Raw genomic sequence first — 22,758 nt, forward strand, 5'->3', positions numbered from 1 at the left:
GCATATAAATACACAAGTATATACATATATAGCTTAAGGTAAAGCGTATCGAACTCTCCTTGGCCTAATTGCTAGAATTATAGATACAAGACGTTTCCTTCGTACCTGGTGTGTACGTAACTCCAGGAGGTCATTATTGTACGTCCACCGTGCTCACCTGGGGCGAATCAGGGTTAATGATTAATCGATATCCGATCTAATAATTAATTCTCATTCGACAGCTGTGTCAGCCTAGAATTCGTTAAATTCGTTAATGCGACTGTAATGACGAAGGGTATCCATAAATTTGATATGTAATAATAATAAAAAAAAAAAAGGAAAGAAAGAAAGAAAAAGGAAAAAAATTAGAAGAAAGAAAATAAAAATAGGAATGAATTAAAGTACGATAGGAAAGAAAGAATATATACCTTGGATTAAACTGTTATAAAACCTACATACATATCTCTATCAAATAACTTGACAATATTTCTGTCCGATTCTTCCATTCTTTCTTTCTTTCTTTTACCGCCAGTAAAGTGGATCATCTTTGTATTTATGAGAGAAGATAAAAGAGAAGGAAAAGGGGTATACGAAGTATGGTCTAAAACTGGGATCCGTTTATAAAGATGGATAGATTTAACTGAGTTTGACAAATCGACGAAAACTCGGCCAACTTTTTCTCGCTAACTTGACGCCACTTTCTCGTAGCTTTCCAACGAGACACCACCACACCACCACCACGGACACTAATACCAACACTAACCACTAACAGGAACACTAGCAACACCCAGTAATGGCAACAATAATGATAAGACTATCTCTCTCTCTCTCTCTCGCTCTCTCTCTCTCTCTCTCTTTTTCTTTTTCTTTTTCTTTTCTTCTTTTTGCGTTATTTCTTTCCATCTATTTCTTGGGTAAAAGAATCCATGGTTACTTTTCCAGGGCAAACCATTTGCCCGCGTTATTTCTTTTTTTGAGAGAAAAAAAAATTCTCCCGGCCCGAAGAAAAAGGTTCTCCTCCACTGCTACGGGACTTATACTCCTTCTTCGATCCAAAAGAATAAGTAGAACGTAGAAAAGACGAGATGACGAGGAGGAGAGGATATTTGTCAGAAGACGGACACCAAGTTGCTTTTGCTTCTACCATTGGTGTTTTCTTTATTACTAACGTTCACTTTCTAGAAGAAAAAGAAAAAGAAAAAAAAAAGAAAAATAATACCTTTCGCAATTTCTCAAGGATGCTTTAAATTTCTTTCTACCCCACGTTTTTACGAACCATTGCTTTTACTTTTTTATTTACACACTCACACACACACGCGCGCGTGTTTTCATATGCGTTTCTCCATAAAAGAAGAAAAAAACAGAAAAAAGAAAGAAAAAAAAAAAAGGGCAAACGCGTATTTCAAAAGAACCCCCATTTTTTTTTCCTTATATCGTTTCGTTTAAATTCCAAATAGAGGTGATAAACAGAGCGGTTTTTCTTTTTATTTCTCTTCCGTTTTCTTTTTTCCATTTTTCATTTTTCATTTTCAACGAATATCCATGAGAGTTTTGATTCCGATATGAATATAAAAAAACAAATGTGTTTATCCGTGGCAACATTTCTATCCATCTCTCTCTCTCTCTCTCTCTCATTCTTCGTCGTTGTGTCTGTTGCTTCAGTCGTTTTTGTTTTCGACTCGCTCACTCGCGGATTATTTATTTTACAATATTCCATCATTCCGAACGTCGACTGTAACAATGATCGTAACAATACTCGAAAATACATTTATTTATTAAAGTTTAAATAGACAAAAAGGGGGAGAGGAAAAACACGTGTATATTAAAAATATAATAGAAACTATTACAAATAATTGTTTAGAATATAACACCATTTGCGAATTGTAGAAAATAAATCAACGAAATATTTCTTCTATTATATATGTATAAGCATTGAAATGTCATCGATAACGAACAGAAACTCGCGATTTCGTGTTACACGTCTACGCTTACTAGCATTAAGGGTAATTCAAATATAATAAATATATATATATATTATTATCTCAATTTCATACGTTAACATCTTGTAAATTCATATATTATCTAGTTGAAATATGTAATTCTGTCTTCTTATATATGTAAACAGGTCAATATAGTTATTTCAGGGTCTAGCTAGTCATTTCACTAATAAACGAATTTCAAAAAGATTAACGTAGACATATATATATTGCATTGTTTTATTTGGAAGATCGAAAACTAAAGAAAATTTTTGACTGGTCGTACAAACTTTAAAAACAAAGCATTATCCGATCCATATTCGTACGAACTTCTTTTTCGTTATTATAATCATAAAAATATACTACAAAAGTTAAGCAAAAAACATTAAAGCCTGATATATATTTGATTCTTGGCGAAACGAATGGAAATAATTCGAGCAAAAATTTTTCAACAACAACAACAACAACAAAATAACAAAAAAGTAATAGATACAGAATTCTTTTTGTTCTCGATAATATTTCACATGTTTCGTTCTAAAGGGCCCCCGCCTACTTATTCTTCAACACCCCCCTTTCTCTCTGTATAAAATTTCTTTTTGTTATAAAATGATCAACAAAAAATAGCGTATAAAAAACGAGAGAGAAAGAGAAAGAAAGTAAAAAGACAAAGAATTAATGAAAGCTTGCAGAGATTGAAAACAGTTTGGTGTATCCAACGAAATACATGGATTTCTATCGAACAAAGGGAGCAGAAATCTCAACGACTTCTATGAAAGGAATATTTGACCCGTTGGGTTAAGTCCAGTTTTAATATACGAAAGCAAAGTCTCTTTCTACCTTCTCTCTCTCTCTCTCTCTCATACTATCTCATTCTTTCTCTTTCTATCTCTCGCTCATATTCCGTTTCATTCTTTCTTTTTTCTCTCGATCATACTCTCTCCCTCTTTTTCTCTTTCTCTCTCTTTCTCTCATATATACTCTCTTATTTTTTTTCTCATTTTCTAATTGTTTTTCTTTCCTCTCACACACACATTTTATTTTCTCTTTCTCTCTCTTTCTCTCTCTTACCCATACATTCGCATGCGCACGTGCGAAAAGGACAACATGATATTAGCACACAATATACCATAAAATATTTCTTACATACACATCGATCGCCCACGTGAATGCGCTTGGATGGATCGTAAAGTCGTTAAAAATGAATACTCGCGAGTAATTTTCTCTTCGTCTTCGTCCTGGCAAACGTTAATTTATAAAGTTAATGACAAGTTCGATTACGTGACTGGTAAGAATAAAAACGAGAGCACGAGAAAGAAGATAGAAACTAAGAATCAATTAGAAAATGCATTAAAAGGATAATGACCAAATGAAAATCAGATTAATTAAATTTCGGAATCGATCGATTCGACGCATACGAATCTACCATAAAATTTTTACAATTTCCATACACATATATATATTATATAAAATACATTTCTAACATTCTCGTATTCCACGAGAGTCGAAAAAAAGAGAGAGAGAGAGAGAAAAGAAATGATTCTCCAAGACGAGAAGATTCGGAGTGGAGAAAATTTATTAGGAAACGAGCCCCGTTTAATTAAACATTCCAACGAGAGAACTTATCTCTCAACATTTTTACCTCTTCCTAACGCTAGATCGTGCGAGCAAGATAGATAGATAGAAAGAGAGAGAGAGAGAGAGAGAGAGAGTAAAAGAAAGAACGTGGTAGTAAAAAAGTAGGCCAATTAACTCGACGAAAAGTCGATCCGACTGTCCTACGAAATTCCCTTGAAAATTTGATGCCTCGGCAGTTTGCGGTTCGCCTCGCGGCTAAAATGTCTAGCCCTAGATTAAAACGATATTGACCGAGTGAGCGGAAAAAGCAAAAATAAAGGCAAAACAATATAAACAGAATCGAAAAGAAAAGAAAAGATAGGAGATAGGGCGAACGAAGGGAGCGAAGTAGGTAATGTTGAGGGAAAGGGAAAGAAAGAAGCATTCAAGAACAAGGATAATAGGGGAATCTTCTCAGCACTCACGACAAGATTGCTCGATTAAACGAACACAGAGAAGAAAACGCGGGCACGGTGGGTGGCTAAGTTTGAAGGGTCAGAAGGGTGAAGGGTTACTTACTAGGAGGGCTGAACTAGTAGAACTAATTTCGTTCTTTTTCCAGATGGTTTCCTTTTCGGCCTTCTAAAATCGACTGGCCATTTCTGTTTCGATGGACAGAATTACGAGTGTTACGATTTCTGAGATTTAAGAACGGGGATGGTAGAGAGAGAAAGGGTTAGTGTTTTTAAGTATAACGGGTGTCTGTAAATAATGACAAACGCGTTTAGGTGTAATCTAATTTGTTCGTAATTCAAAGCACATGGTATATTTTTTTTGTTTCTTATTTTAATGAAATAGGAAATGTTACATTTAAATTCGCAGTATTGTCGAATTGCATCTCAAATTATTAAATATCTTTTTAACAAATAATTAAATTGAAATGTATTTTTCTTCTTTTTTTAATTACTAAGAAACGAAATATTGGCATATAAAAAAGAAAAAAGAAAAGAAAAGGAAAAATATTTGGTTGGAATATTTTTAGAACAAATACCAAAAAAAAAAAAGAAAAAGCTATTTGATCGCTACACCTAAACCTTCCCTCCACCCTCCCCCGCCCCCATAACAAACATACTAACTTTATTCTACCAATATTTCCCATAAAACCATAAATAACGGTGAGCATCGAAGTGTTCCGATTAAAGTGCACCTTTCTGTATGACTTTTCGCCGATCACATTTTTGCCTCGAAAAGTAGAACAACAAAAAAAAGAGAAAGAGAGAGAGAAAAAAAATGGTACGCAGTTGATAGCGATTCGACGACAAGAGTTTTCTTTTTTATTTTTTTTTCTTCGTCGATTCTCGAATATCGATAATCTAGAGAAAGATCGTAACTCGGTGTGGTAGAGGAACACCTTCTTTTTCTTCTTCTTCTTCTTCTATCGAAGTCCTCTTCATGTTTTCTCAAGCAGTCGTGTCGCACGAGCACTTCTCAAAACTACTTCGCGTATCGTTCCATTTTCTTTCTCTCTCTCTCTCCCTCTCTCTCTTCTCTCTCTCTCTCTTTATGTATCCTTGCAATTACTCGAACAAGCTCCTCGTAGTCGTCGAGAAGATTGATAATGCGTGTTTCGATAGCGGTTAAGTGGTGAGCTCTCTCGCTCACCGGCTGTCGTCTGGCGCCCAATAGAAATCGTTCTAGTAAGCGCACGATCACGCTTTTGCACGATCACTGCAATTTAACTACACACACACACACACACACACACACACACACATACACGCACAGACGCATATACACGTACAAACGCACATATACCACCACTACCCTTCCTTCGTCCTCCTCTTTTTCTCTCTCTTTCATATTATCTGTTCATTATTTTTATAACAAAAAACAAAAAGAAAACAATAGCAACTTTAATTATATCAAAAAAAAAAAAGGTACCATCCGGAAAGAAAACAAAAGAAAGATAAAGCATAAAGGGGAGAACAGAGAGAGAAAGATATATTATAGTAGAATACCGATCTTACATTAATTGAAGTTCAAGTGTATAAATGTATTCACGTGAGTAGGAGATAAGCGTTAGTTAATCCAGATAATGCGAATACGGACCACTTGGTCGTCGTTCGCAAAATGCTCGAATATCTTGAAGCACGTTGCTGCAGCAACAGAGGAATACTAGCGGCATCGGTAACAGTAATTGTAATAGCAACAGGACCACCACCGCCAGTAGCAGCAGCAGCAGTAGTAACAACAGCAACAGGAGCAGCAACAGCAGCAACAACAGCAACAACAGCAACGACAACACAACAACAACAACAATGACAACGATGAGGAGTAGAAGGAGGATGAAGAAGTGGAGGAGGTGGGAGTGAATGTGGGGGTGGAGTAGGAGTAGCAAGAGGACAACAGCACGATACCGTACGAGTCTCGAGCATGTAGTCACAATATGCTTGAATTTCCTCTTTCGCGTTGAAGCACATTGGTGCGACCGATGCAGTGGGCCGGTGTTCGTGTTCGGTCACAACAAGCTTGAGTATTCCCGTTTAGCATCCAAGCGTACTCTCATCTATAGATACGCTGTCACAATAAGCTCGTATCCGGTTTTCTATGCCAAAATGCGCCCTACTGCATCGTCTACATTCAAATACATATATAGTCATATATATACATGTATATATGTATATAAGTTTATACGTTTTTGTATAGATATATGTACAGATATTTGTGTTTGCGTGTGGTTGTGTGGTTGAACGAATTCGTGTTATTACGAACTCACCCACATACACACACACACGTATATAGATAGTAATGGCTGTGTATTCAAACTGCGTAGAAAACCGAAGTGGCTTGGAGAAAAACATTTCCCATTTCGAATTGACGTGTGTATACGTGGTTACAGAAATATGTTTATATATATAATTCTAGAGTATTTTATGTATTATAATATGACAAATACCTAACCAAAATAGAATTTATTTCGAGAAATATAAAGATAAATTGGTATATTATTAATCTATTAATCTGTTTGATAGACAAATGTGTGGGTATAAAAAATTCTTGTTTTTCTTTTTTTTTCGACTTTTAAAACGAATTTATGGTATATAAAAATAGTTGTATATACTTATAGGAATACGACGTGCTCTTAAATATTATAGAGACCGAACGCCTAATGAAATTTCGTAGGATATATAGAGTGGGACAAAGGCACTTTTACGAAACGATTATTCCCTTTTTCCCCTGGCTCCGCCAATCCCTTTAACTCGAGAGTCGAGTTGTTTCTAGAGTACTTCTTGAAACAACTTCGTCTATCGCACTTTTGCCTTACAATGACCGTGGATACGAATGAGATGCTGCTTGTAACGAGTTACCCTACGAGAAAAAGTAGTTCATATCGTTCTCCTCTCTTTCATATTCTAAATGATAATGAAGTAGAAGAATAAGAGGAAATAAAGAAAGGATCCAAATAAAATAAATAAAAAGAAATTACGTTACGTAAAATCGTTCCCTCTCATAATATGAAAGTAAACAAAAAGTTACAAATAAAAATGAAAGAAATAAGATACATAAAAATAATAATAATATAATACATAAAAAATATATACATACTTTTGTCGATATTATTATTTATTAATAATGATGATATATATGTATATGTATATATTAAATATGTGTATAAATAATATATTAGAAGTTTGTAGAGGAAAGCTTAGAGATAAATCGTTGTTTGGGTATATCCTCCTTAGAATAACACGACGTTGAATTTCGTTCTGTCTTTCAACGGATTATGTAAATCTTTTAGCCCGAGTTAAGCTTCGAGGATTACTCCGCGAGAGATTCCAATCGTGATAATCACTTGCGACGATCTCACTTTCCTAATTACTTTCACCCTTCTTCGCGTCTCGGTGTTTAGTCTTTTAATAGTCTCTCTTTCTCTTTCTCTTACATACACACTTTAAATACATATATAACAATACTTTTCGACAACAATTTAAATTGTCCAAAAAAAATGAGAATGCTCGATGACGTGACGTAAATATTACGTTATTACATTTGTATTTGAATTGTATGTTATTGATGCAACGTTATTACTATTACTAATATTATTATTATTATTGTTATTATAATTAATAGAAAATTTTTCATCTATTTTTTATTTTTAGAATTTTACTCTAGTTGTATCGTATTTACGATGAATAGGACAGAGAAAGAAATAACAAGTAGAGTATCACTCATATACTATCGTCTACTACTCATATTTCAAAAAATACCAGCAAGCGTGATGCAATTTTATTTTTGTCATTATTATTACAATCCAAAAAATATTTTCCATCTACAATTTTCTCTTAGATTGTTACTTTTATCAATATATCATTTGATTGTATTTTATTCTTTAGATGAGTACGAAAAACGCGCGATAGAAAGTAGAAGAAGAATATATATATATATATATATATTAAAAAATAACAAAAAAATAGGACACCACTTATCTACTATCTGTTGGTATTCATATTCGAAAAGATAGTAGAGGGAAGCTGACGCTTCGTGAATAAATCTTAAGCAAACGTTACGAAAAACGTTATCACCTATACTAAGAAATCACCTCTTTCGTTATACAACGTAAATCATATACAATATCGGAACGCTATGATATTCGAAAGGCGAGCTATGAAATCGTTTTGAAGTGTCATAAAGAGTATGAGACTATGGTTATAAAAGTTTTATAGAAAGTTTCCTGATTGAACGACCATTTTACGATTTTAATGTTTCTTCTTACTAGCGCGAATCCTCTATCGATACTTCTTTATTACCACATAAGAATCGATTTCAATTCCATATCTCTATCTCTTTTCCCCCGTCTCTCTCTCTCTCTCCCTCTCTTTTTCTTTCTTTATTTCTTTAATTATTATCTAGATGAATAGGGATAAAATCAATGTAAGTAATAAATGATTTTAAAAAATAACTAACCAATTAACAATTGATATCTATATTTGTCTTTATTTCTTTTAGTCAAAATCTAGATAAATAAAGATAGAACCAATGTTAGTTTGAAATAATTTCGGAAAATTTTGGACCAATAGAAAACAAAAATAATATTAATATAATTGTACACATGTCATCGTCGTTTATAATAGTGCACAATAGTTCGAACGCAGATATATAAATGGTAAGATAATTTAGAAATTTCTGACCAATGAGAAAGACAAAATAAAAAGAAGAGGATAAAAGAAAGAGATACAAGCTCAAATGATTTTGCATCATTGGCGTCATCGTGTATGCACTTTTCCTCCCTTCTTCCTCCTCCTTCTCCTCCTCCTCTGGAACGACAGATTGCGTGGTTCTCCGCAGTCTAGCTTCTGTGGTTTTCCAATGGTTCGCAAAGTACCACCACAATTGGCGGTTGCCACGGTAAAATGGACACACACGCGGACACGATATGCAATATCCTTCTCTAACCCTCCTCCTCCTCCTCCTCCTCCTTCTCCACCACCCCTTTCTACCTTGCTGTTTCTCTTTCTCTCTTTCACTCTTTTGTTTTTTTTCTACGATACTTAAAATCTCAAACGACTCTCCCTAACTCTTACGACGTCTTTCTCGTAACGTGAATACTATAAAAAAAAAATAGTAAAAAAAAAAGAAATACGCAAATGGTTAGACGGAATAATTGAAATCAATTATTCATACGTTCGACGTTTTTTCCTTTTTACCCGCCGTTCTTTCTTCGACGGGAAAATTTTTATTTACAAGAAAACAAAAACATGAAACAAAGCCGTTTGATCACTGACTATTTTATTTTATTTTTTTTTATTTCTATTATTTTTAAAATGGATAAAAATTTTGTGTATAATTTGAAATTAATATTAAAAACAATTGTAACGAAATCTAATAAATATTTTATACGATTCAAACAATTTGTTTATCTGCTAGTTATCTATAATAATTTTCACGAGAAGAACGTATCTTTATGATCAGAGTTAGGGAAACGAAATAATCAAAGTATATTTGTACCATTCGATAGATAAGAATGATCACACTAAACGATAAAAATACCTAACACCGAATATCTTTTCTTATCGATATCCTCTATAGAAATTTCAATCAAATTGATAGTAATCTTTTTCCATATATAGCGACATAAAAAATATAATAAAATATTCAAATCGGAGAATAAATTGGATGGTAATAATATTGGAAAATTAATGAATTCTATTCTCACGTACAAAGTTTCCCTCTTTTGTTGCTACTTCTCTCCCTACCTTCCTGTTTCTCTTAGAAATTCATTTAAACTTCTAACGCTAAAATCGTATTCCCATGAAACGATGTACAAGTCCACGCGTCTCGATTATCTGTAATTTACTTTAACGAGACCCCACACGCCATTAAACAAAGTATAAAATAATTGTATCGTTAATTGAATGATTACTTTTATTAATTAATAAAAATAGCAAGACAAAAAAACAAATGTTTAATAAAAATCATCAAATTCTAATCCCAATTACTTACATCTAACATTAATATTTTAGAAATTAAATCCTTCAGTAAATGTAACAGTACGAAAATATTATAGTTAATTATTATTTATTTTATTTAATAGTATTTGATTAATCACACAGTTAATTCTCCTACAACATGATTGATGACATGATAGAATCTCTTATAAAATGAATTCCCTATAACAACGGGAGCTTCTCAAATCAAATATTCATGTTATCAAATATGCGTGTTATATAATTCATCTATGCCCAAACTTAAGTCATGCTATAAAAAAAACATATATCAAAGTATAATTATCAGTATTTTTACACCCTGTTATATAAATCATGCTTACTCAAATTTATTAACTTACGTTATAAAAATATCACATTACGAAAGGTTTGTAACTAATTTTATACCATCTAAAATTGAAATCTTTTTTTTTAAAGTACCTTGTTGTAAGAAGGTTTAATGTGGAATATTTTCGGGAAGGAAAAACGCATTGGGTGTAAGCTAGTTTGGTAATTTTATCGTAGATGTTATCCTATATATCCCATTACCGTTTAACTCGTACCCCGAAGCACCTATTTCAAGCCTCGAAAAATTGCGATTATACGATTGACTTCGTTTGACCTCGCGTATCATCTCGATATTTTTTCACTCAATCAGAAGATATATAACTTGATGAGAGTTTTTCTGATATATATAACGTTTTCATCAACGGAACCTTACGCGAACGAAATCAATATTTAATTTCGCCTAACGTACTCATTACCGATCGAGTAAAGATAGAATGAGAATGGAAAATGGCGATTGATTCTTTTTTTCTTTTAAATTTTTAATACCTATAGAAATCTAATGGAGAGTGATAAAGTATTATATAGGAATAGTGATATTTAGTTTTATTTCCTATGCGTTTTTAAATATAAAAATAAATAATATAAGAGATATATTTTTTTTTAATAAAACTTTCTTTGTAAAAATTATAACTGATATTTGATTAATATCGATAAATTATGAATATAAAATTTTATCCAATATGCAAATATATATGTAATATAAGATACTCATATTTATTTCAACAACAATTTCTACAGATTATTAATAGAAAATTGTACTTAAAATTTAAAATAATATAAAAAATTAAATACTCGGTATATTTCATTTTACCAATTATTAACATATGATTCGATCAAATTTTTAATTAATACAAAAAAATAAAAATAAAACACACAATTAGTTAATTCCTAAAAAAAGAAAAACAAATGCACGAAATTCTTACAAACTCGTATAAAATTTGTACACGATTAAAGAATGGGGCGAGGGGGGGGGGAGGTGTTAAGAAAATAAATAAAAAAATAAAAATAATTTATCTGTAGAGTACGTTTTGAAAAATAATAAAAACGAAAAAAAAAAACAATTAAAAAGAAATACTAGACGAAAATGATTCAACTTCTTTGAAAGCAAATATATTTCTGAAAGAACAAGTAGACGCACGAGTGTGGAGGGAAGCCTAAGGGATTGCAAAGCAAAAAGGTACCTTCCAAGATCCCAATGGTATTGGATCCATTACCGTCTCGAAACGATGAAAGGTGAGTACCTATTATTCTGTCTGGAAACCGAGCGTGCATTTTAGTAGCCTCTCTACGAATATCAGAATTCGTTGTTTTCCATGGAGCAATAAAAGATACTCTTGCTACGTTTCAACGGCTGTTCGAAATAATTCTCTCTAGTGATTTTATTTTTTTGTTTTTTATTTCATTTCATTTTACTTACTCGCAACTACAATTAAATACTTATTACCGTTATTGGAAACTTCCAATTAGCGAGTATTTGAAGAAACATTCGACGAACATAATGACTACTCGGAGAATATATTTTCTTCGCGTTTAAAAAGCAAATCGTTTTGTTGCTTATGCGAAATATTCCTAAACAGCTACGAGGATTCTTGCAGTCGTTGTCGATTATTAATTTATTTCTTTTTTTTTAAAACGAAATAACAACAACAAGAAAAAAGATAACATAACAATAAACATTTTGCGGCGTGAAGAATACTAGCAAAGCGTTTAAACGCGAACGCGTTTGCTACAAAGCTGTATTTATCATAAATTGCGTTAGACTTAAAGCGAGAACTCACTTTCTATGGGATTACATTTAAAAACCTTGTCGTTTAAGAAATAACAAAATCAAAGTGATAAGTCGAAAAAACCTATAACTAAAAAATCAATTTGATTCACCAAAATATATATTTGACCTTTCAATATACGACAACACGACAACAAAGTAGACTAAAACGATGACTAAGTTCATTAAACCAAGGAATCTTCGAATATCAGGTAGCAAGTAGCCGGCTTTTAACCTTTTCTCGTTTACAAATCGCTTCGCGTTTCCAAAATAGCTCGACAAATGGTAGGAAATTAGTCAAAGGTTATATAGGATCCTTTAGAAAGATAAAGTAAGTAGTAAACATCAAAGATCTATCAGATATGTTCTCGAGATCCTAACGCCTCCTCTGCTTAAAAACATCTTTTAAAAGCAAACGATAGAAACGATGACACATATGAAGATAAAGGATTCGGAGTTAGGTGTATCCATCCATTATACCAACGAATATTATCATCTTAATCAGTGGATGCCTTTACCAAAAGATAAATGTTTGACATTTAAAGAATCTCGAGCAACATCAACCCCCTCCTACTTAACAAAATAAGAAACACACACACCACGATTAACAATGGCATCTAGAAAACACAAAGTGTTTGCTCGTTAGCGGTGATGATAACTGTTCAGAAGATTTCTCTTTCTCAGATGTCTTTGTTTTACTCATTTCCTTCAACGTCGTATAAGAAAATCGTGGCTCGTTCTTGCCACGTGGTCAGGCCAGTCGGATTGTAAATCCTTTTAAAAGTTGGCCAGGTTCTCCTCTCTTTTAGATTCTTAAAAACATTTTCTATACGGTACGGGGGCTTAACGGCTTACTTCGAGGCAATCTGTAAAGTGGCCGGTGTCGTGAGATTGTGACGGAGAAACGGCTTCTACCGTTTCTCCACAACCACAACCACAACCTCCTCCTCCTCCTCCTCCTCCTCCACCTTCTCCCCCATCTTTTTCTTCTCAACCCATTAACCAAACCACTCATTGCTGCCGAATAAAGAGCGATCGAGCGTGGCAAAGTCGAATACGACGAAAAACGGACTCTCTCTTGAAACGATCATGGTGAGACCGATAACGAGCACCTTTTATCGCCAATTCTTTTTCTCTTTCTATTTCTATCTTTATCTCTCTCTCTTTCTAGCTTTTAGAGATAAAGTGGGTACTGTGTGTGGTACTTCGGACGAAATGTTCTAGAGAATATTTGAGATATTATCTATCTGTCTCTATCTTTCTTGTTCATTCCCTCGTTTTCTCGTTTGCCTTCTTGCTTGCTTGCTTGCTTGCTTGCTTTTTCTCTAATGCAAGAGAAATGGAAAGTAGACCTTTACCAAAGTTACCTCTTCTCTATTGCCACCTAGCAAGTATCTTCTACAAGATAAGCCAAGTTGTAAAGCTCGTGTTTCGAAACAGCGATGCTTCAAGGCAACGCGAGAAGTAATAGATGAACTATGTCGGTATAGAGAAATTGATGGATTATGATACCAATCTATGTGTATGTATGTATACGGATATATAGATCTTCTTAGCACCTAAATTTATCTCTTAATATACATATATCTATATATGTATATACCTATATACATTTTTTTCACCCCTCTTTGGATCCGTGATTTAAGAAAATTTCACCTCGATCATGTTGTCCCGGTGGTTCATATATGTCAAACTCTTATATGAACACGCGCCATCAAATTTACTTCAAGAAAATATTTATGGGTAAAAAGAATATATAAAAAGATTTATCAAGCAAAATTTTGGCAAGGGAAGAAAAAAGAATACGTCTTTGATATTTGAAAATCTTCTAGGTCGTGTGTTAAATATCATTAAATATTATCGTATCTCACGCGAAATGGTTTCGTGCGTATTTTAACACATTTTATAAAATTTAATCTCGTCGCATATTTTTCAACAAAAATAAAATATGATATCGATATTTTTAATAATGACGTTCTAAAGATAATCAATTATATATGTTCCATTAATTTCTAAAAGAAATATTGAAATAATCTGATCTATCATCATCTTTCATGTATTTAGCTATATTTATATGATATTTTTTATTTATTAAAATTAATAAAAAACAATTCTTTTGTTATATTCATATTAACTCGTTAAAAAACATTTACATGTTGAAACTAATACGTTACGTATTATGCTACGTCAATAATTTGATATTCAAATTTTTATTAAAATATTTGAAATTCAGGAGTGATATAATAATATTAGTCGATCTTTTATGATGTGTCACGAAAATGGCATATAACACGAATATTTTCATTATATTTCATTAATTTTTATTATACGTATTTTATTTTATTTATTATGATTTTGATACTATATAGGAAAAAAATTAATCGTGTTTTAGGGGAGAGGATTTAGTGTATCATCAAAATAAAGCGAACACGAAACAACATTAAATATTCAGAATATATTAACGCAAATGATCAACCATATTTGTTTACCATCGATCAGTTAAAACTATTGCTTTTTATTTTTATTCTTTATGAAAAAAAAAAATCGATCTCCACTCTCACGAATAAAAATTGTAAACGTTAACCAACAATTTCAAACTACCGTTTGAACAAAAACATTCGACCTATTATCCATTTATTTTTCCAACTTTAACATGAACCGAACATTTCCCTGCCCCGACCCCAAAATTTAATAAGGATCAGATTATAGTCGGGAATTAACAAACATGACACAATTTTAGCTTCGATTTTCAAAGTAGGAAGAAAGAAAGAAGGAAGAAATAACGGGGAATAGAATGTTATAGGTCATGTTGCGGGATGTATAACAAATTTAGCCAGGTGCTTCTACTCGACTAGGTTCTCCTGCTTTTACCGAAGGTATCGGAGGTCAAAGGTGAGCAAGAAAAGGGTCGAACTTAAAGCATTCATTCTGCGATGCTTTGTTCAACAACTTCGACGTATTCGGAAACGTTTCCACCTCTCTCTCTCTCTCTCTCTCTTTCTTTCACTTCTTTTTCTTTTTTCCTTTTAACGAGTGAACCGTCCACGCGTGGAATTACAAGCGACCCAATTCACACGCGAGACCGATGTAATTGTCTGTACGGAAAGTCCTCGGTTGTACCTTTCTATCTTTCCATGTACCCATTTTCCTATCTACCTTCCTACCTACCTACCAACCCTTCGATCGGAGTACCAAGTACTAAGAGGAAGAGAGCAAGGGGGTGGTGGAGGTTGGTAACTGCTGATTCGACTCCAAGAATCATTCCGCTCTATTAAACGTCGACCTTGTCATTTTCATCGTAAGAAAATTCTATTTCTGTAGGTAATGGTAATGAAAAAGCGTTTCATTTTTTTTTCTTCTTCTTTCTCCTTTCTTCTTTTAATATGCACTAATAATTACGTTTAATCAAGAACAAGTATATAATATATTGAATTTTTATTTTCTATCTATTTTTAATTCTTCCGTATAAGAATTTTTCTTTCCATCTGTTCAACGTTTTATCTCTTTCTTTTTTTTTGTATGATAAAGAGTAGAAAACAAACACGTGATCTAGAAATTTTCTTCGCGAAACAATTTCATTCGTGAAGGAATCTTCAGTTCCTTTTAATTCTTTTGTTCGAATTTGTTCGTTGTTTTTTCTTTTTTCAAAAGTGAAATGGATAGGGAAAGATAAAAGGTAAAAAAGAAATGCGGCGTGATCTATAAGGTGGATCAATCGGGATTTTTGAAACTGGACGAATAAAAGCTTACGTGATGTGTATCTATGTACGTTGAACATATACTATGATTCGAAGTATAGTGAGCAGTCTTGGTGGTTGTCGTCGTTTGGAAACTCCGGGGAAATCTCGGTGAGCATCGCTAGTACAACCGAAATTCCCTAGTCACTTGCAAGGTATAAGGTAACATTCTGCGGATACATCTGCGAATGACCGGTATACGTAAAAGTTAGAGAGAGAGAGAGAAAGTAAGAGAGTAAGAGAGAGTAAGAGAAAGAGTAAGAGTGAGATTTGGTAATAGAAATGAGAATTTATCTCTCTCTCTCTCTCTCTCTCTCTCTGTCTTCTAATTTCTATTTGTATGCTTGCCGGTCAGCAACCATTATAATCGGATGTGATTCTATCAGTAATCTACAATATTACCAAATTATATTATATCTAACAACTAAACTGTTATAATATAATTGGAATACGTGATCTTTCTGTACATACTTTAAATGAAGGCTCATTCAAGTAATAATCAAAAACTTTATTCTTTCTAAAAGTATTCAAAGTATTTTATACATTTTTGTATTAATATGTAGAATTATATTTCAACGTGTAAATATCTATTAACGAATTAAAACAAACGAAAATAATATATAGTTTATCTTAATATTAGTTTCTGTGAATTCTAACAAATTAGAATGCATCATATAGATATAGTTAAATACATGAAATATGATAGATCGTATTAATAGTTATCATAAATCTACGTACGCTATGATTCATCGGTCCAAAACCATGCTAATCCACTTTGCATAATTTTCCACGTACATAATTCTCCACGATTTCGTCGTGTCGTTGTCGTCGTCGTCGTCGTCGTCGTCGTTCTACTGAAAATTCTCGTTCTAGGATCGTACGGGTTATAAGCGACACAAGAAAACAAATAGAAAAAAGAAAACAGTAAAAAACAATAGGAAAAATTGCATTGTATTATTATTTAAAAGGAGCTATTTTGGAAAAGCTCGTTAGAATCAATGAGTTTGACTTGACGCGTGTTAGAATTATCCTAATACAAGTTGAAATACTCTCATTGGACACGTTGTTGACGTTGCACATAAAATACTTGGAGTCACGAACGTCGTTTAAGACGAGGTTTAAAGAGCCCGCGTGACCCAGTCAAGAAATTTCTTCTAATCGTTGAAAAATACTTAGCGTATATTTTTCTCGCCCTTTATTTCTCTCTCTCTCTCTCTCTCTCTTTCTTTTCTTCGTGTGTTGATAATAAATTTCTCAGTAAAAAAGTACGTGCTCAAGCTTATCGAGGATATCTTGCCACGTAAGATCCAATATAAATCATGTGAGTCATACAACGTGAGTGGATATATGTAAGTATCTATCAAAATACTATCCTGATAAAACATGTAAGTATATAAGTGTATATATGTGTATGGTATGATAACACAAATTTTTGTATTTTACCATACGTTTCTCTACATACCATGTACAAATATGTTTTGTGTATGTGCATAAATGTTTCTATATAAGGAAAATGTATAAATGCAAGTATATTTCGAATGTGTACATAAATGTTTATATATAACCATACGTGAATATATATATAAAAGTATATTTTTGGTATATACTTTAATTTTGGTATTTTACCATACGTGTATGCGCAAATGTATTATATCTATGTGACAGGTGTATTTCGTGCGTGTATAGAAAATTTTTGTACGTATTTCTGCGTGTAAATACAAATGTGCTTTGTATGCGCGAATAAATGTTTGTATGAAAACATAATTTATATGTGTGTTGAAAAATTTGTCTGTAACAAAAATTTAAGGAAAATCGTAAGCAAATGTCCGTTCGTGCTTGTGTGTGTATGTGTTTGTGTGTTCGTGGATTGTACTTGAGCCTATTTCAAGAGAGTAGCTTAGTGTTACGAAGGTAGAAAAGTATATATAATACAAGAAAAGGGACGGTCTTCATCTTAGAAGCCAGGTAGGTATACGAGAAAGGAAGAGAAGAAGGCTGACCGGACAAACAAGTAAGAAACCGACAATAGAGTCTCCTCTCGTTGAGACGAAACGCCTTCGTACCGCAATCTCTTCGAGGGTGGCCGAACAAAATCAGCGGGTAATAACAAAGCACAAAGTATTCATTCTTTGAAAGTGAGAACGTATAGTGAGTAGTTTCTTTTTTCAATCTTATATTTCTTTTTTCAATCTTATATTTCTTTTTTCCTTATTTTTCTTCTTTTTTTTCTTCTGCTTTAAAAGAACAACAAAATATATCCACGACGATAGTTATTATCCTCTCTCTTGGCTTTTACACTACACAAAGAAATACCCTAATCGGGATAATAAAAAATGAAAAAATATATTACTAATTTACCCATTAGTCAATTAGCAACCGTATATTATACTACTTGTTCATAATCGATTAGTGGTTAGTATGTATTTTGTTGCGGATATTAAAAAGTTTTTATAAAATTTTATTAAAAAGAATTAAAAAAATAAAAAAAATTTCATTAACATGATTTCATGTTTGTGCATAAAAATAAATACAGTTTGCAATAATAATGCATTTGTGACAATTACTTTATGAGGAGTATTTAAACAAAAAAATTAATTTATCATCCTAATGCAATCTTAAAATAATTCTGCTTACAATAATAACGCACTTTTGTCAACTAATTTATAAAGTCATCTTTTATAATACATGCAATGTAAAGAATTATTTCAATATACAAATAAAATTAATTTCCTATTCACCACTCTAATTCAATCCTCTTTACGATATTAACAAAATTTCTGTAAACTAATTAACAATAACACCCTTTAACGTACGATTCAAAAAGTTACTAGAATATTAAAAAAAAAAATTAATTTTCTGTTTGAAGAAGAAGAAAATTTCAAAGAAAAAAATTAGGTGTGATACGTTGATCCTAAAATGAAATGGAAAAAAGAGGGACAACGAGAAAGAGAGAGAGAGAGAGAGAGAGAGAGAGAGAGAGAGAGAAATACAAAAAAGAGGATAGATGGGTGGACAAAGACGAATATTCGCCGAACGAATGTTCGTCGTTCGATCGATAGAACTAACGGGACCGTCTCTAAATAATTTCCTTCACCTCTCCCCCTCCCCTCTTCCTCCTCCCCTTCTTTACCTTTTCTATCTTTTTTCCGCAGGACAGAACGGTCTGAACGAGTTCTTGCGGTAAACGAGTGAATCGGAGATTCTTTCGTTGATTTTTCTCGAGAAGGGTTCTTTTTTTGTCTATCTTTCTTTCCTTTCTGTCTTTCCAAAAAAGAAAGAGGGAGGGAGAGAGAGAAAGAGAGGGAGGGAAGCTTATCGATCCTCTCGGAAGTTGAAATTTAACGACTTCGATGAAAAATCGAATATTAGAGGAGTAACTTAACATAAGAGAGGCAGATAAATCGTTTTGGTTTGAGAATTATTTCATATTTTAATATTGGAAATTCATGTGTTTGACAGTTCTCCTATAACTTCTGATAAGTATTTATTTATCTTGCATTCTAATGCAATTTCGTTTCGTTGCTATTTATGTTTCAGATGGAAAATAATATTGTTACAGGAAACAAAATTATTGGCTGTTCCCATTTATCTTCTGCATCTTAAGTTTCTCTTATTTTTAAAAATTTAGTGTTAAAAATATTCTTTTAACGAGGAACTAATTTAAATATCTCGTGATACGTTTAATATAACTAAATTATCATACGTAAAAATTGTATATTCCGGCATGATCAAATGTATATAATAAATACTTATCGAGAAGAAATATCTTACAATCAACTGTATTTCCGTACGATAATAAAGTTGCATTAAATTTATCGTCATATTTAAATTGATCCCTCGTAGAAAATATTTTTTACAATAGTTCGAAAATACAAAAGAAAACTCGGCTTCATTTGCCAATTAAATTTTCCATCACGATTATTCGGTAAATCTAAAATTGAATAAACCATTTAAAATCTGAATAATTTCAAATCAATCCTGGAGATGAAATACAATAAATTAAAATAATTTATGTATCATATAATCAATCTGTTTAAATCGTTTGATCAGTTTAAAAACAGTTCAGAAAATCAAGATCGTACAAACTCGTCACAAAAAAGGTTTCAATCGCGAACGTACTTGAAAGGAAAAAGAAAAAGAAAAGAATAAAAAGAAGGAAAAAGAAACGAACGAACGAAAGAAAGAAAGAAAGAAAGAAAAGGATGAAGGTAAAGGGTTGGGAGCACCCTTTTCGATCTATACAGTTCTACCTATATTCATCCCACTATTTCAAGAACGTTAGTAACGTGCTCGTGAATTTTCCGCGCCGAATAGTCCAGCTTATAGGAAAAGTACGAAAGGAAACGGCAAGGCAGGCAAGCAGGCAGGCAGGCAGGTCGTTGCTTCTCCTATTTTAGGATCCGTAAGGTGTACTCTCAAGACTTTGTTCAGGATTGTGCGACTGCAACGGCCGCGAAAAGAAACGATGAAGCTTTTTCTTTCCTCGCCTTCGTGGAACCACCACCATCGCCATCACCATTACCATCCACTGCTACAAATGCAACTACTACTACTACTACTATTACTCGAGGAAAGACTTTTCTTCTAACTTTTCGACTAACTTTTTTTTCCTCTCTTCCTCTCCCATTCGTTTGTCATATTGGCCACTGTACCTTCTAAGAATCGATTATCACTCGACATCACCGAAATATAAGAGAAAACATCTTTTTTCTAATCGATAATTCTAATAAACTTTTTTAATTCTTTTTATGTTTCCCATTAGGTTGGCCAATAAATTCGTGAAGTTTTTATGGTAGGTATCTTTTGCATGTAGAAAAATCTCCACCAATTTATTGGCCAATTTATACAACAATCTGAGAACAAATCGATCTAAGACTGGCCGTTTAAAAAGAATTCATTTTAATTTGAGAAAATATATGTGTTCGATTAACCGAATAAAGAAAATTTATTTCTATTACATAAGATTTTATCGATGAAATTAGGTGATAAGTTATCTCGAATAACTTAGCTACGATCGATCCTGCAAAATCGACGATCTTGACGTAATACATTAGAGATTCGAAATTTGATCTTTGGCTTTAAAGCGAAGCTGAACAATCGGTCCTTTGTTTATACAAGCTAGAAGTCGATGATCGACGAGCTTAATCCTGAGGGATTTCACGAATGGCCGAGCGTTGGTCTAACGAGATTTACCTAGTAATAGTGATGGTGGTAGTAATAGTAGCGTGTAGTAGTAAACCATATGTATAAAAAAGTGCAGCAAGAATCAGAATTATCGGGAAGAGATAGAAGAGACTTTTCCAAGAATCGAATAAGAAGACAAAATTAAAAAAGAAATAGAAAGAAAGGGAAAAGTTGGATTGGAAATAGAAAAAATGCAAAAGAGATCGCGTGCATCAGCCGCGTGACCCTATTCGCGTTTCTCGTCTATAAAGGAAGAGAAAGAGAAAGAGAGAGTGGAATCACGTGGCAGGGACGTTAATTTTTCCATCTTCCGTTTCCCAAAGGAACGGGGAAAGAAAAAGAGAGGTAGAACTGTCTTAGAAGGACACGCAGAAAGCATTTCAAAGTCATGCAAACGGGAAACCCAGGAGACGAGGGCAAGGACTACGATGAAAAGGTACGAAAATACGAAAAAGAGAACGATGGTAAAGTCGAATAAGGTGTGCAGGAAGAGACGGTGGTGGTATTTCGTCATTGGCAGATTAAAGCGACGTGGTCTTCTTTGATCTTCTTCTCGAGAAACAGAGAAACTTCGAAGTAAGTAGAAAACCAGAGACACTCGTACGAATTGAAGAGTGGTAAACTCTCGAGATAGAGAAAAAATTAAAAAAGAAAAAAAAACGGAATGAGAGGAGGACGATATGAAGGAGAACAAACAAACAACTAAAAAACATAGAAAAAGAAGGGAACGTTGTAGTCGTCTAAAACTTTCTGCTACGAAACGACGACGACGACAAGGAGAACAACTGTGGTAAGATAAAAATAAAAAAGTTGTCAAAAGCAGACGGAACTAATGTACAACTTTGAATCGAAAAAGAATGAGAGATATAACAAACAAAATTTTATTTATATTCCTTATATATATACGAGGAAATTAGAGAAACAAGAATTATGTCGCATTAATTAAAAAAACAACGAATAATATTAATTTTTAGTTACTTACAAAGATGATGTAAAAGCCCATCCTTATTTTCTTTAAGATGTCCTTTTGGAAGGAACCACCGTTCACTATAACCTCCAACATCACCACCTCCTCTTCTTCCTCCTCCTCCTCCACCACCACCCCGTTTGTTCCTCTTGGTCAATTAATTCCTTCTCCGAGGCACCTTTTTCTTCAACGAAATTCTCGTCAGAGATCGTCGAGTTTGCACCTCGTGCAAGCTTTCAGCATGAACGAAAAACGCATGGAGAAAAGATATTCTTCTATTTCTATTTATCTCTTTTTTCACACACCAATAAAGAAAAAGAAATAGAGAATAATAGATTTGAAATAAACTGTCTCACTCACACATAGTCTCACTTACAAGTGTACACAGAAAGAAAGACAAAAAGAGTGTCGAGGAAAAATCAACGAAAAGAAAAATTACAAATAAGAGAATTAATATATACTTATATATATTAATATATTTTAAATTAAAAGTATTAATTACGCGTTAACGTATGCATAAATAAATATATTTAAAAAAAAAAAAGTACGGAAACGTCACTCGTTTGTCGAATTAGAAAAAGAAAGAAGAGGGAGGAAAAAAAGAAAGTAGAAAATATTGTTTTCCTTCTTCGATGGAGGAATATTCTCTTTCGGTCGAATGTTCGAAATGACGAATTAATATGTATGTAATAATAAATAAATAAATAAAAAATTGAAATTTTTTGAAGACGCGTAACGCACGTGTGTGTTTTTGCGTATCTCGCGG

At 32.9% G+C, this 22,758-nt stretch overlaps 1 protein-coding gene across 2 annotated transcripts in view; it reads right to left on the bottom strand.

The window, feature by feature from the left end:
• The window catches only part of LOC122522050 (protein madd-4), a 193,642-nt gene extending 171,197 nt beyond the window's left edge, over nt 1-22,445 (bottom strand). For both annotated transcript variants that reach the window (XM_043642840.1, XM_043642839.1), the window contains exon 1: nt 22,008-22,445. In XM_043642840.1, coding sequence (XP_043498775.1) covers nt 22,008-22,088 — 81 coding nt within the window. In that variant the 5' untranslated portion in view covers nt 22,089-22,445. The remainder of the gene's footprint in view (nt 1-22,007) is intronic.
• Nucleotides 22,446-22,758: the final 313 nt, after the last annotated feature.

The sequence above is a fragment of the Polistes fuscatus genome, unplaced genomic scaffold (assembly GCF_010416935.1).
Source record: "Polistes fuscatus isolate 324 unplaced genomic scaffold, CU_Pfus_HIC Scaffold5, whole genome shotgun sequence".
NCBI lineage: Eukaryota > Metazoa > Arthropoda > Insecta > Hymenoptera > Vespidae > Polistes > Polistes fuscatus.